This window comes from Myotis brandtii, unplaced genomic scaffold, assembly GCF_000412655.1.
Source record: "Myotis brandtii unplaced genomic scaffold, ASM41265v1 scaffold18, whole genome shotgun sequence".
NCBI lineage: Eukaryota > Metazoa > Chordata > Mammalia > Chiroptera > Vespertilionidae > Myotis > Myotis brandtii.
In genome coordinates this window covers 10,718,445-10,734,739 of record NW_005356674.1, presented here as the reverse complement: position 1 = coordinate 10,734,739, position 16,295 = coordinate 10,718,445, and the positions used below count along the sequence as shown (strand labels likewise).

General features: G+C 38.3%; 1 protein-coding gene across 5 annotated transcripts in view; it reads right to left on the bottom strand.

The window, feature by feature from the left end:
* Positions 1–604: 604 nt before the first annotated feature.
* KAT2B (K(lysine) acetyltransferase 2B) overlaps positions 605–16,295 on the bottom strand; it is an 86,371-nt gene continuing 70,680 nt past the window's right edge. For 2 of the 5 annotated variants that reach the window (XM_014537579.1, XM_014537581.1), the window contains exons 12-18: positions 15,083–15,193; positions 12,322–12,465; positions 9,443–9,557; positions 7,439–7,475; positions 7,133–7,196; positions 6,954–7,038; positions 605–2,668 (exon numbers count right to left, since the gene is read on the bottom strand). In XM_014537579.1, the coding sequence (XP_014393065.1) occupies positions 2,475–2,668; positions 6,954–7,038; positions 7,133–7,196; positions 7,439–7,475; positions 9,443–9,557; positions 12,322–12,465; positions 15,083–15,193 (750 nt within the window). In that variant the 3' untranslated portion in view covers positions 605–2,474. Of the gene's footprint in view, positions 2,669–6,953; positions 7,039–7,132; positions 7,197–7,438; positions 7,476–9,442; positions 9,558–12,321; positions 12,466–15,082; positions 15,194–16,295 lie in introns of those variants that run through there. The other 3 variants (XM_014537580.1, XM_014537583.1, XM_014537582.1) reach the window with 3 other exon arrangements.

Below are 16,295 nucleotides of genomic sequence, written 5' to 3'. Positions count from 1 at the left end.
GTCCAATATCCCCAGGTACATAAGCCATATTCTCCAATATACACTTTATTATTAATAAAGATATTTTGGCAATCATCTATGCCTATGCTCTTGACTTCTCGGTTCAGAATTCAGAAGAGGAGAACTCCTTGGTGGGTCCTCATATACCCCAACAGGACAGAGCGTTATTTCCTACAGTCAGCTTTTTTTGTAATAGATGCTCATATGGGAGAAACGTAAAAATCAGCTGTATTTGTATCTCTCTGCTCACTCATCTGTTTCACTGATGCAAAGTAGAGGAGCTGGGGGGAATTTTTTATTTCTAAACCAGTAACAGTCTTCTTTAGCTGGATTGTATTTTTTCTTATTTAATGAGTGATGGTGGGCAAAATGCAGTGGACAATTCAAGAGACACAGGTACAGTAAGCGTCCCTCCTCCTGAAAAGCTCTCACTGATGAGCTGGAGATTTTCATGAAACTTCCCACAAATGCAATGCTTCTAAACATCTTCACAAAATGCTTAAGAACTAAGAATGAAGAATAAACTCCTTGGTCATCAACCAGATCTTTTTTCCCCCGTTAAAATCAATCTGCTAGAAGAAGAAAACACACCACCAGATTTGAGAGCTTTTTAAAATATAATTTAAAACTATTTTGTACCAGTACAATATATTAATTTTACAAATGTAAAATTTTTATCAGCTGTTAAAGCATTTGCAAAAACCACACATCCTACTTCAGCTTTATTGCACAATATCTATAAGAAAATATTAATTTTTAAATTAGAAAACATAAAAATGCTTTCAATATAGAAGAGACCATCTGATTTTAAAGACAATACTCTATAAGAATGTCTACCCAGAAAATAACGAACTTTCACAGGATACCAAGCTGGACAGATGCTTCGGCAGATCCAGTACAAAGCGCGGTGTAAAACCAGTCCAGGATACTTTATCCAAATTGTATCATCATTCTTCATTAGAAATCTAGATGCCACGCAAGGTGGTTTCTTATACTTAAAAAAGTTGAGGCATTTTTTTCATGTGAGCATTCTGAACTTCTCTTGCCTATTAAAAATAATACTTCCAATTTAATAGCCATTTGCAAGTTTTTTTCCCTTTATGCAGATTATCTCTGGCAATTGTTTTTAATGACTATTAACTGATCGTCTTTATTCATTTATGCTGATAGAAAACATCAAGTTAAATACATTTTTAAAACCCAGTTCTTTACAAAAATCAGTTTATAAATGTGTGTCACAAAAATTAGTGTCGAGACCATCAAGAATGGACTTCAATTGCTTTATGTTAGTTGGTTCTCCCAGAGTTGGGATGGCAGATGTCCCACTTATCTATGTAGTGTTGATCAGGAACTAAATCAAAGCACTAGGATGGAATCCCAAGACAGATTAATAAGGTTGTACAATGGGCTTTAGTGGGTTATTACCCTGGGTCTATAAACCAATGTAGGTGTTAAAATACTGACAGCAAATCTTGGTGGTAATTTAAGTCACCTTAGACAATGAATATACACAATCTGAAGATGCAAAGGGAAAAATGTCCATACATAACATTATCAGTGGGGTGCTGTGTAGAAAAGAAACCCCTATTTATTAGAATAAGAATCCACCATGTTTGATACATATATAGATTATACCTCTTTTCTTATTAAAGCATGTTGATTCAATTAAAAGTGTTTTCAAATGTATGCCTTTGTGGCCCAGGAAATTGCCTTTTGGAACTTATGGCCTGCATAAGCAACGTCAAATATAATAGTATACGTTTGTGTAGAGAAAATAATTATTAAAATAGTGGTTATGCACTCACAAGTTTTTTGCAGGTAGATAGAATTATCAAAATCCCGGGTGCTTATTAAAAAGTTTGCATTATTTAGAATTTCTTCCTTAGGAATCAAAGCAGTTGCTTTTCTGGAATGGCATCTTTCAGAACTGCTCAAAGCACCTCATCTAGATGAGTGTTTTTAAAAAATATATAAAGTCTACAGTGAGACTTCAAACATCACATATTTTACCTTTTACGGGCTTTTTATCACATATCCCTTCCTTAGAAATCCTTCAGAAAAAAATAAAAATAAACTCTCACATTCCATTAGAAAAAAATGGAAACATTCATGGTCTGACTTTTCTGGATTCCCCCAAATCTTGGTACTATGTGCAATTTCCTCATATACAGGTTTTGAGGAAACCCCTGATCATCTCCTATTGAATATTCAGCTAATGGACATGCCATAGAAAATTGACATTAATAGTAGTAAATAGATTAAAATCTATTTCATAAAATAAAAATGTTCTATGACTTCCATTTAAATACATATCTGAAAAGCTAAGAGGAGGTTTTTGTTTTTCCAAAGTGCTAATTAATACATTTACAAGTATCTTCAACACATTATGTCCAATTTTTTGTAAAACTAAACCACCTTGCTTTAGGCACTCTGCTTGTTGAGTTTCTAAGAAGCGAGGGGTGGCGGGGAGAGAATCACTTGTCAATTAATCCAGCTTCCTTAATCTTACTGAAGAAGAATTTCTCCAGGATATTGGCACATTTGTAGTATTCACTCTCAGGGGGGTTGTACTCTTTGCAGTTGGTGAAGACTCGCTGTAAGTCTGCCATGAATAATTTCTTAGACACATAGTACCTATTCTTGAGGCGTTCACTCATGGTTTTCAGATCTGCACAGGAAAGAAAATAGGTTAGCAATGTTTGGCCCCTTTTGAACACTAGCTGACAAAAGTGAGACTGGGAAGGAAATCTTTCATTTCTTTCATCACTTAGATTACATTTTTCCCAGCCCAATGCCTTTGTTTAAGAGAAATTCATATGATCAGGGAAAACAGTTCTTAAACTTTATGTTCTTTCTTTTGTGAGAGTTTCTTGGGTAGAATCACAGCATTTTAACATGGAAGGGACCATTATTAGTCATCTGGCCCAATCCCTTATTCAGCACAAGAAGCTAAGTTGATGAGCAGCAATAAATATGATAAACTGAGTACTGTCAGTTATTCATTCAGATTTATACAGAAGAGGCTTTATCTACATGGAGTAAGACAGGTGGAACATGTGTATTGAATCTTTCATTACTCAAAACAGAGTGAGTTTGTTTCACGAAAGTCGCAGTTGTCTTGGTGTTGCAGGGACAGAACTAAGTAGAGAAAATGATCGTAAATACATCTGCAAATAAATACACCAGTGACCTTGCAGGTAAAGTGGCTCAAATGAATTTAGTTTCATACTCCATCAATGGCATAAGAATGACAAACTTAATCATCTATTTTCTAAAGCAAACAAGCCTTGCAAGACTATTGTAAAAAGAATTATTTTCCCAATATATCTACTTGCTTAAACTGTATTATTTTTATAAATGAACACGGTGCTTCATCTAAACTTATAAGAATACAACGGGGCTTCGTTAATCCTCGGTCTCAGGACTGATTTAAAGAATCCCATGCAGATTAGAAGACGCTAACATCTTCCACTTATTAACATTAACTTATTAACATTGTCTACTTATAGGTCCCTAGTTGCCTCTAAGCCTGGTTCTATAATTAAAATTTGCATTAACATGGAAAAATAAGTCAAATTCACTAAAGAAATACTTCTGGCCCTAGCTGGTTTGGCTCAGTGGATAGAGCGTCGGCCTGCGGACTCAAGGGTCCCGGGTTCGATTCCGGCCAAGGGCATGTACCTTGGTTGCGGGCACACACCCAGTAGGGAGTGTGCAGGAGGCAGCTGATCGATGTTTCTCTCTCATCGATGTTTCTAACTCTCTATCCCTCTCCCTTCCTCTCTGTGAAAAATCAATAAAATATATATTTTTTTAAAAAGAAATACTTCCGAATATCAATAATCCAAATTCCCACTATATTATCAAATTTTCCAGAGGGAAAGAAGCTTATAACCAAATACACTGTGATTATCATTTAATAAGATAGATAAATTTATGTGCAACATCCCCAAACTGGGAGAAGTTAATTTGCATCAAAATCCTAAATCTACCACAAAGAAAAAATGGGAAATATCTGCTTTTGCTTATTTCCTTTGACTCAATTAGAGTCATATCATCACATCTGAGTTCAACTTTCAATTTTCTTTCTTCTCTGACTGAAATAGTTTGGAAAGTGAGAAAAAAAAGTATTAAGACACACAAAGGTATAGCAAATATTCCACTAAATGTCTCATCCTAGTGTCATTGAACAGATAAAGATGTCTTCTTGTTTTAGAAAGAAAGAGCAATTAAATTGTGCCTCTCTAGATAAAATTAGAGGTTTACCTTTCTTCCAACTAAATACCTGCCACTTAAGAATGCTGCCAGGCATAATGTTTTAGAAGACATGTTTAACCAAAAGAATAAAAGGGGGAAAAGACAATGAAACTTCACACAAAAAAGTTTATCTAAAAACTTTTCAAATTATTTTTTGGAAGGCAGAGGGTAAGAAGAGATGGGGAGAGCCTAAAATATCTAAGAAACAAAACAAGAACCATAGAAGTGTTTGGGCCTTTCTGAATAATAACAACCAATTCTGCATATTTCCATATTTCCTTTCTATTATAAAGTGATAACAGCATATTTCTCTAGCCTTTTTAGATTATTTCAGTTGACCAAACAGCATAAATTACAAGAGAAGGTGATTAAACATCAGTAATTCCAAACATGGAGACACCATTAAATTAATCTATTTTCATTCCCCCCACCAATTGGGAATTCTGGATAAATCCAAAAACCCTGCCTAGCAACCCACGTGTGATAAGAAGATATGCTTGGATCAGACTCTTCTGACAATGTTCCTTAAATAAAACAGGTTAGATTTCATTCACACGGAAGAAAAGAGTTTTGGGTTTTTTTTTAATATATTTTATTGATTTTTTTTACAGAGAGGAACGGAGAGGGAGAGGGAGTCAGAAACATTGACGAGAGAGAAACATCGATCAGCTGCCTCCTGCACACCCCCTACTGGGGATGTTGCCCGCAACCAAGGTACATGCCCTTGACCGGAATCAAACCCGGGACCCTTCAGTCTGCAGGCCGACGCTCTATCCACTGAGCCAAACCGGTTAGGGCAAGAAAAGAGTTTTTTAGGGCACAGGGGAAAGAGAAGAAATGTTTTAGGGAAGAGCCAAGAAGGTAATGAGGAAAAGTAAAATTACTGACTTGTCAGTCTTATCCTTAAACACATGACCATCTTAGGGGGCAAGACTGCATATTTTGCCCAGCACCTAAAGGCATCCCAACAAAATGACGGTGGCTCCACTAAAGAGCACCATTTACTGTGTTCATTGACTTTGTCCAGCACACACCTTAGCCCACCACTGGTCTTACTCAATGTGGTCAATTTCCTCCTCCTGAGCATTCAGCTATACACACAAGTGGGAAGCAATTGCAGAGGCTCACATCCTTCTTGGACTTGGCCAAGCAAAAGCCTTCCAGAAAGCAGCTGTGAGTAAACGATGACAGGCAAGCCCGCTAGCCTACCATTGCAGGTCTGCAGAGGGCACGTGGATGGACTGGAAGAAAACTATTCTCTGCAAATGCATACAACCTCCCATGAAGGTTTCACAAAAGTGGAAATGATCCCGAAGATGAGGATGCGAAGGTCAGTTAACTTTTGAAATGTACATAAAGGGTTTTAGCGTATTGTTTTACATCGTGGAAAATATTAATTCCCAAATCACCTTTCCATTCAGAACTCAAGACCCAGTCAACCCTCACTTTGGTTTTCATGTACTGAAATACACAGAAGCAAGGCAGAGAGAGATATAAAAAAGAAAGAAAAGCATATGGGTGCATGTCTTCTTTAAGGAGTAGAGACTACTGAAATCATTACCAGGACTATATAAAATGTTCGTGTGAAAATGAATGCTACAGAAAACATCTACAAATAACTCTGTTATCAGGGAGCTACTGCATCCCTTTAACTCTTCCTTTCACACTTCAATCTTTCCTTAGCACCAGAAATAGATGACAGGTAGAAAAGGGACAGAAGACACGGGCTCTCTCCAAAAAAATGGCCACACAACCGACTGAAAAGAGAACATTTCAGCTAGTTGTCTGTCATTTGACTGACACCAAACTGGTTTAATTTGGGGGTTCTCAATTCACTCAATCATTCCTTTTAGTATGCTGCAGGCACAGTGGCAATTTCCACAAGTCTACATCTCTAGTGGTGTTTTTGTTTGTTTGGTTTTGGATGTGGGACAAAGCTTAAAATAGGAGTATAAAGAGTGACACTAATAGTATTCATCAAGAGCCTGAAAAATCAAGGAGTGTACTAACTAGGATTTCTCCCTCTGAAAGTACAGCAAACAGCTTCACCTAACTTCTCTTGCACTGTCTTCAAGAATTCTCAGATTCAAAATTTATCAAGAGAACAGCCTGTGCTCTGGCTGGTTTGGCTCAGTGGATAGAGCGTCAGCTTGGGGACTGAAGGGTCCCAGGTTCGATTCCGGTCAAGGGCATGTACCTTGGTTGCGGGCACATCCCCAGTGGGGGGTGTGCAGGAGGCAGCTGCTTGATGGCTCTCTCTCATCGATGTTTCTAACTCTCTATCCCTCTCCCTTCCTCTCTGTAAAAAAAATCAATAAAATATATTAAAAAGAAAAAGAGAACAACCTGATGTTTATCCATTTGCAACGGGTAGAATATAAGCGAGGTTATGTCCAAACAGCCACCTTCGTATCTAGTGCTGTCTACAATCCCCACCTGGGCTTCTGTGTCTAATACGTTGGTGTGTGGGCTCTCAGATAGCTGCAGAACGTCTCTCATGAACATAGCCACCCACTTCTCCTTTGCCATTCTGTTCTGACATCACTGCCCTCCTCGGGTACATGGGATCCCACCGCCCATCACACACACTCTACCCTATGACTGAAGAGTACAAATTAACCTCAGTAACCATTTGTCCCCCACACCACCATCCAGAGAGTTTTAAATCTATACTTAGAAAATGTTAATGGCATTACCCATGGGGAACCTTATAACTTCATAATATCCCGGAGCTTCTGTTCTCTTCACAGGTTCCATGAAGGGCCAAGCGCTTTGATGGCTCTTGGGGAAAGAAAAAAAGTAAAGTATCAAATATGGAAATTCCATGTGAGAAATCATTTCAACATATTGGCAATAGGTGAATGAAAACGCCCACCTTCACCTGCTGGAGGATGCTCTTGAGCGTGCTGTAGAGCTGGTCAGAGTCTTTGGGCTCTTTACTTGAAAGGAAAAGAGTGAACAACAAGGAACAACGATTAGTATCTTCCCCTCTTGCCAGGTGATTCCTATTCAGCTCATTTTTACAAAAAAAACTAAAACTGGATTCATTCCTGATTTTTGTTTTTTTAATGAAAACTGAAAACCAACAATTGTATTGGTGATTACACTGGGTTTGCCCATTTTCTGGGGGGGGGGGGGGGGGAATCACTTCCATTATTATCTTCTCACCCATCACACTTACCTTTTCTCTTTTCCACTCTGTTTCCAGCCTGTCTCTCCTATATGACAATGAAATAAACACTGAATGAGAACTGCTTTTGGCAAGAGAATAACAGTTAACACTTAACCAAAATGCAATAAATCGCAGCCATGCCTTCATAAATCTGTCCCTGGGAAGACACTGAAATGAACTGCAGTCCGGTACTTTCTAATACGGCTAGCAGCGCAAAACGTTTCCAAGACTAACAACACTGCTCAATATGTTTTTTAAAGAAGGAACTCCAACCTTTCAAAGAAAATCACAAAAATTACAAATGCCCAGTACTGTGGGTATGTGTATTTTTTAAACTCTAACTCAATTTTTTTGCCATCACCATGTGAAAGAGTTAGGCTGTTATTTTACGTCAGAACAAAGTCTGTCCTAGTCTCTATTTTATTTGGCGCCTGCTTGTAATGCAAGACGGTTTGGTGTAGCAGAAAGAAAACATAGTCTAGAGTCCAGTAGACCTGGAGTTGATTTCTTTTTTTTTTCCCCCTAATATAGTTTTATTGATTTCAGAGAGGAAGGGAGAGAGAGAAAGAGAAACATCAATGATGAGAGAGATTCATTGATTGGCTGACTCCTGCACGCCCCACAGTGTGGATCCAGCCCGCAACGTGAGCATGTACCCTGACTGGGAATCAAACTGTGACCTCCTGGTTCAGAGATCGATACTCAACCACTAAGCCATGCTGGCTGGGCTGGAGTTGATTTCTTGCTTTCTCCTTAAAAGCTGACCTACCCTAGGTAAGTTATTTAACCTTTTGGCTCTCAATGTATCAATTTATAAAACAGAACTCTAAAAATTAGGTGATATTATCCCATAGAAGAATGCCTGGCACAAAATGGCATTCAGTGATACGGTAGCTATTATTAATTGGGATAATATGGGGAAGTAAAATTTCTGGGTCTGGCAGTGAAAGCAAGATGTGCTGTAGAGTAGATTTTTGTAAAGAAGAAATAGATATGAATCGTATCATGAAAAAACAAATAATGTGGCTTTCTTTAGTTTGCATGATTTTGTTTTGCTTTATAAATCTTCAATATACCAGAAGACCTGGACTTGAACCACATGAAAGTGCTGATATTTGATCTACCAAAAGAACTATTTTGGCCCTAGCCGGTTTGGCTCACTGGATAGAGCGTCGGCCTGGGGACTGAAGGGTCCCAGGTTCGATTCCGGTCAAGGGCATGTGCCTTGGTTGCAGGCACATCCCCAGTAGGGGGTGTGCAGGAGGCAGCTGATCGATGCTTCTCTCTCATCGATGTTTCTAACTCTCTATCCCTCTCCCTTCCTTGCTGTAAAAAATCAATAAAATATATATTTTTTTTAAAAAAAGAACTACTTTGTACATTTTAGCTCAATACAACTCACTGCTAACATACTCTCAGATAAGAACCTTCAAGAAAACTGTTGTAAAATAGGGAACCGGAATCAAATTATGTGATTTCCAATCATCCTTTCTAGAAGTGTGGAAACACTAATTTACCCAAGCACAGATCTATATGCAGATTGCAACCATGATGGCAATGAGATATGGTGAGAACAGCAAGCTGTTTGGAGGAGATAAGAAATGGGCTGCTCCTCACCAAGCCAGTTACTGGCCATGTGCCATGTAAGGTTAAAGGACTTAACTAGCTGGAGACTGAATTTCCCCATTTGTAAAAAGCAGAATCCCCGACTTTCAAGGTCACATGTGGGTAGTGCCTAGCACTGTGCCACATATAGCAGGCTCTCAGTACATCATGGCTATTAACAGCTACAACAAGGGGTCATCTACGCTCTCTTTAGTTTGTTTGCAACTTGAAGTAGAGAAAAGATATCAAAGGAAAGCATTGGCTGCCTTCTTAAAATACTAGAAATAACACAGATGGAGAAGGGCAGGGCAAAAGCTTTTTAAAGTACTGCACTCCGGTAATAGTTTCCAACCCTTCTGGTGGCATTTCCAAAAGATTTTGCTTTTAAAAGAAGATCCATATACATACTAATTCCAGGAATGCTTTCTATCGGGATCTGTCGAACTCCATCTTTAAAACATGAAAGTCCAGGGTAGACTTTTCGAATCTGGGCTTGTTTTCTTTCTATCAGCTTTTTAATGATCTGTAAAGCACAGGAAGAAAGCGTGGTCAGTGACAGAAGTCCGTGGCTCCAGCCCAAGTCAGCCAACCTAGGGAGCTATTCCCCTAGCAAAATCAAGTCTTCAGGAAACAAAAGGGGAGGAAGGGGTGAATTCTATTCAATAGGAGAGTCATGACGACATTCTATTACATCATGTCCATTCAGTAGCATTCACACAACCTCTTCAGTACTTGCCCCCTCGGAAAAGTCGAATTGAGAGAACACACCAGCCCCAGTGCCCACTGTCCTCTTTAGCATCAGAGCCGATTCTTTTGCTCTGTGTGTGCGAGGAGACCCTGGCAGAGCTACAGCAAAGCAGCTGAGATCTGCTACCCAGACCAGCGCATGAACCTCTTCACATCCATGACTAGGAACTGTTCCTTCGGACTAAAGGCCTCGGAAAGTTCCCCAAGCCTGGAAGGATGACCTTACTACTCGAATTTTTCAAGGCTTGAGCCGCAACCTATGCTGTTTGCATGAAAAAAGCAGCTCTAAAGTCTATTAAGGCATCACAACCAGGATGTGACGCTTTTGAGAGAGGTGTTTGTTTTATAAAATAGTTCCTAATGTACTGAGGTAATTAGTTCTAAAATAATTCCCAAAGGAAGAAAAAAAGCCAAAAAATCACCAGGCTGCCCAGTTCAAAACACATCTCCCACAAAGCCATCTCAGATGACACAAGGCCCCTATGGATCCCACCATTCCCTTGGAGTCAACACTCAAGAAATAGTACTCATCTCTCCACTCTGTGCCACCTATCCAACGGCACTGGGTTCCTCTAACCACATCTACAATCTGATCTGCTAGAAAAGTCCACCATATATTTACAGTTTGTATGCTCCCACCATTAGTCCCTATCTTCCTCAAGGGGGGGTTTCAAAGTTGGAATAAAAGACACGTGTAAAAATCATTTGATTTCGGTGGAAGAAGGTACTATGTGAATCCAAATATTTTACTATGGTCACCTGAGATCTCTTCTAGAAGAACTAGGTTAACAACTCCAAGCCTGCATCATCCATCCACTCAACAGTGTGTGTTAGAGAAGGCTGGCGGTAGAGAAGGAAGGTGAGGAGAGAAGGATAAAAGATCCAAGAGAAGAGAAAGAGGAAGGGGGAAGGAGCTTTATCTTCTAAAAAGCTGACTGCTTTTGTTAGCTCTGTGCTTAGGGCTTTCCCCTTCATGGAGGAAGAGCCAGCAGATCTGGACGATGTGAATTTGCAGACCCAGCCAGGGGAATCCTGCTCTCTGCTTAGACTGAATTGGGAGATGAATTGGGCTGCTGGGAGGAGTGAGGAATGAGCAGCTAACAGCAGGCTGGTGGCGTTAGTTGGCCAGCAGCCTCTAATGCTGAACAATGAGCTGCTGAATTCAGACCTGCTCACTAAGCCCCAAAGAGAACAATGAAGAAAGCCAGCTCTTCAGAGACAGAGAGAGAGAGGAGCCTGCTGTGATTTTATTAACTCTCCAAGTACCTTATTTGGAATTCTCTCCTAGGCGGACATTTTGACGAAAAAAACAACAAAGGTTGTTTTTATTTTCTAACTTAAAAGACAAAACAAAACAATAAACACTTTTTGCTCACTTCCCTAAGAAGCAGAAGAACAAATCTGAGCCACTTTAAGTAAAAGGAAAATATTTATGGAGCACCTACTATGCACCAGACACTGTGTAATGTCTGTTATATTGGTGATATAATAATTAATAACTGAGATTAAAAAAAATTAGTAGAAACCAGAAGAAAAAGATAGATCGAAGACAGAAGAACTTCTAAAAGTTACGTCCAGAGAAAAGAGCACTAAAATGAATAACAGAAGTATAAAGTGGGGGTGGGGGGTGGGAGTGGTCTGGAAGAGGTTAATGGGGGGAAAGGAGGACCTTATGTAATACTTTCAACAATAAAGCTTAAAAGGGGGGGGGGAGAAGGAGAAGTAAAAAGTGGAATTCTATAGAATGACACAGCTTGAATCCAACGAACTAGAGGAGCGAGGAGGTGATCCTGGGCTTAACACACAGAGTTGATTCATTTATTAAATGGCCTCTGTGCACTCCCAAATTATGCTCTTTTTGCATTATCTTATTCCTGTCTTAGAGATATAAAATTGCTACGGAGTCAAATTATCAATCTTTCCCTTTACTGCTTCTCTTTCCGTTCATATGCATAAAAGACTTCACCCCAATAGTAGATAACAAGTCAGTTAATACCTAGAAATGTAACCTTCAGAACTTGCAATGTGAGAGGAGAGATGAATACATGCTAAGATAAATGACTGTGTAAGATGATGAATAACTGCAATGAGTGGATCAAACTAGTGCTGGAGACGTTCAAGGAAGGAATTGGAGCACAGGCTGAAGTGGTTCAATTTACGTCAGGAGAGGGAGGTGGGCAAAGACCTCAAGAAAGAGGGTTAAAGCATCAGTATTGGCCTTTGGAGAATAGTTTAGAGAAGAAAATAAAGACCTAAGTTTAGAAAAATGCTTGAGACCAGAATGTAAAAAACCTTGAAGGTGAAGTTAAGATGACTCATCATGTTTAATAAGTTTTGTTGGGTTTTTTTATACCAATGTAACAACAGCTGATGCTCTCAGGAATGGTAACCAAGAGGAGACAGACCAAGGATCTAGACAAGCCACAGCAAACTGAGATGATGATAGCCAGTAAACCCATTTACACAGAGCCCAGTGATATGCAACTCACCCCAACTAAGACTGCCCTGTACAGAGGAACATGAGTCAGTCCCGTGCTTACCTCCTTCTGCTTCTTAATGATGACAGAAAATTCTGTGTATGGGATCTGTGGATTTAGCTCACATCCCATTAAAGTGGCTCCTTCATAGTCCTTGATGTAGCCAACATATTTGGTTTTAGGTATTTTAATTTCTTTGGAGAAACCCTGCAAAGCAAATAATAAATTCATTCATGTGGGCATTGTGCACCAAATATATATTGAGTGCTAACTATGTGCTAGGTACTGTGCTGGCATCAAGATATGCTTCTTTCGCCCTAGCTTGTTTGGCTCAGTAGACAGAGCGTCAGCCTGCGGACTGAGGGGATCCCAGGTTCGATTCCGGTCAAGGGCACATACCTTGGTTGCAGGCTCCTCCCCCACCCGGGCCCTGGTCAGGGGGGGGGCAAGAGGCAACCAATAGATGTGTTTCTCTCACATCGATGTTTCTTTCTGTCTTTCCCTCTCTCTTCCACTCTCTCTAAAAAAATCAATGGAAAATGTCCTTGTATGAGGATTAACAACAACAAAAAAACGAAACAACAAAAAAAATCAAACATGCAAATAGGAAACAAGACAACATTTAAAAAAATAATTCTAGTAAAACACAATCATACTAACAAGTGTTGTGTTTGTTTGTTTGTTTTTAACAGAAATGAGTATTAAGTAAAATAAGGTTTAATTTTGCATTAAATTGCACAAATTCTCCCAAAGTGGGGGCGAGGGCCTCCAGGATTCTTAACAAATCAACAACTAGATTGACGTAAAGTCTGAAAGAAAAGTTTATCAAAAAAATACAGCTATTAAAATTCTGACGTTAAAAAAAAATGAAACCCCAACTTTTCAGGCAAAAAACTTTCAGACCATCACAATGTGTGGTTGTGTCAGTGACATTAATGCTTTGCAACATGTTCATTTACTTGCTTTAAGCTGTAATAACATAGTGCCACAGGGTATGTATTCATGTATATTTATAATATAAACATAATTTACCTTACAGTGCCTATTTCAGTTTTTTTTTTTTTTTGCAGAAAATTACTTGGGCTTCAGAACTATCACCGGCAGTTTCCTCCCTTCTCTTTCAGCAAAAACTTATTTTCCAAACAATTATTGCCACCGCCTTCCAAGGGGACTATATGCAAGTCATTTAAGAATCGTGGCTGAGATCTCACACTTTGCAATGTCCTTACAACCTAGGAAAGCGGACTCTTAAGCCCTCAGTGAAGCAATCCCACTGAGTTCGGTCAGGTAAGTTTAATTACAAAAGCCTCAAATGCATCCCCAAAAATGAGAAAAAAATATATACAGGCCATTAATTACCTGACGTTGGAAGAGGGAATGTTTTCTACTCATATAAGAGCCTCTATTTTTTTTTAAAAAAAAAGTTAATAGACTTATGTTTTAAAATCTTTAAAATTGGGTAAATTAAAGAAAAAGCTATAAACAATGTTAAAACATGACATGCGACAGGAAATCATAAATAAAAGGTGAAACTCCTTATATACAAAGTTTTCATAAATCAATGTAAAAATAAATATTTTAATAAAAAAGAGGCAAAATACAATAAATTGGCAATTCAAAAGAAAAGAAAAATTAATATAAAGGAGTCAATGAACAAGGAAAAAAAACTTAAACCTTACTATGATCATCTAAATGCAAACAAATACAATTTGTTACCCAGGAAAGGGGAAAAAGCCTACTTTTCAATTATCACCCAATTTCCTGAGCCCCCTTATATACTACTGACAAGAATAGAAATTGTTACAGTATTTGGCAATGCATTACAAAGCCTTAACTATGTCTGGAAGCAACTCTACTTCTAGACATCTATTCAAAGCAAATTACCACAGATAAGGGCAACAGACACGCACACACACACATACTCACACATGTACACTTACATACAAAAAAATACCTAAATGCACCCAAAATGTGGAATTGGTTTAATAAATTATTTTCTACTTATAAAACATTTCAGAGAACTATCAAAAGTCATATCAAAATTATCAGAATATATAAAGTAAAAAAAGCATGTGATTAAATTACAGAATGAGCCAATTTTTATATTTATATACACTCACAAACACACACAGAAAAAAATATTAGAAGGGTCTATATCCAAACATCAACTAACATTAAATTTCTCTGGGTGGTAAAATTGCAAGCAATTTTTCCTCTTTTCTTTGTGTTTCACTACACTTCCTAAATTTTCTGCAATAACTGTACATGACTTCTGTAGTCATATTATGTAAAGAACGTACAAGGATTATAAAGCACTGTGAAAATAAGTGTGCAGCCAAAGAATAATCCTTTAAAAGCCAAGCTGAAACCTCTGATAAGAAAGGACTGAGGGCAACCAATCTCCCAGCCTGCTGTGCACGATGGAACCAGAATCGTCTGGAGCTTTTCCTAAACATGAGAATTTCCTCTCTGCTCTAAAGAGAGGCTTTCCACAGATTGAATCTATGTCTCTCATACATGGAGAACTCGACTCACCCACACTGGGATGAGATACCATAATTTAGAATGACAGGATGCAATATTATATTCACTCAGAGATGGCATTCATTCACTCAACAAATACTTATCTAGTTATACTATGTGCTGGTCATACCCTCTGAATCCAGTCTGAACCTTACTTAAGGCTTATAAAACAAATGTATGTCCTCCTTTTAAGTAGAAAATAGTGAATGGGGGCAAAGGAAAGACTTATTGGAATGAAGGCTACCCGAGTGCATATTTTAAAAAGGAACGGCAAAACAGTGTTGCACAGTGAAAAACTTACCTGTTTCTTGAAATATCCGATTGCATATTCATCTGCATATGTGAGGAAGTTCAGGATGTCATGTTTTATATGAAATTCTTTCAAATGATTCATCAGGTGTGTTCCATAGCCCTATGTGGAAGGAAGTTAGTATGTAGACAAATATATTAGGTTCTGAAGAAAAAATAAGTCCTACAAATTCATCAAGAAATACCGGTAGCCCTAACTGGTTTGGCTCTGTGGATAGAGCGTCGGCCTTTGGACTGAAGAAATACCGGTAAGTTTAGGAATTTGTACTTTGATATATTTTACCAATATAATACTAACACAATTTCTTGCATTTCTGGACGTTGAAATGAGTTACAAAACCAAAACATTCAAAATCCTTAAACTGAGATATAATCATTACTTAGAAATACAAGTTTCTGGTTCTTTGAGAAATAACACACAAAGGCTATAAGCTTCAAGTTCAACACTAAAGTTACTTGCTGAATATTAATAAAGTTTTAGGAGTAAATACAGATTATGAATTTCTGCTTATCCTCAAAGTATTTGAGAACCTCAGATGAAAGGAGCAATGTAAACAAACAGCGCTAATCTTTACTGGAATGTTAACTAATCCGAGTGTTTCCTGTGTACTGCAAATCAGCAGTTCTTCAACGGCATCATCTTATACACAGGATGTCAACTAGGTCTTATCCAAACCAGGTCCGAGAAGCCCAGAATCTCTGAGAGAGCCAGAAGACATTAGGAAGTAACTAAAGCGAGTGAACAATGTTGAAAGAATGAATGATTGAAATATGAAAAACGAAACGCCAATTACCAGGTTTCTCAGTGATGTATAAAACTTACAGGAAATCTATAAATTTAAAATGACTGTTTTAGAACCTCATAAAAAGAGATAAAATCCAAGCATCCAGACACAAATATCTTCACATGAGTATTTTAAAACTCGGTGACACGCTTTTATAAAGAACTCAAATGCGCTCACAGGTATGATCTCATGAAACTGTAGTACCTCAAGGGAGAGGGACCTCTAGAAGCCATCTGGTCTAGTTCTCTATCCCATGTGAGGCTGGAAGTCTACCTCTTCTGGAAATTATTCTCCTACTGATGTTACCCAAGGACATTTTAGCTCTTCCCAAACAAATCACATCGCTGACACACTGTGAGTCCAAATAAAACTCAAATAAAAGGATGAATGAAATCCCTCTCTTCTTGAGAACAAGAGAGT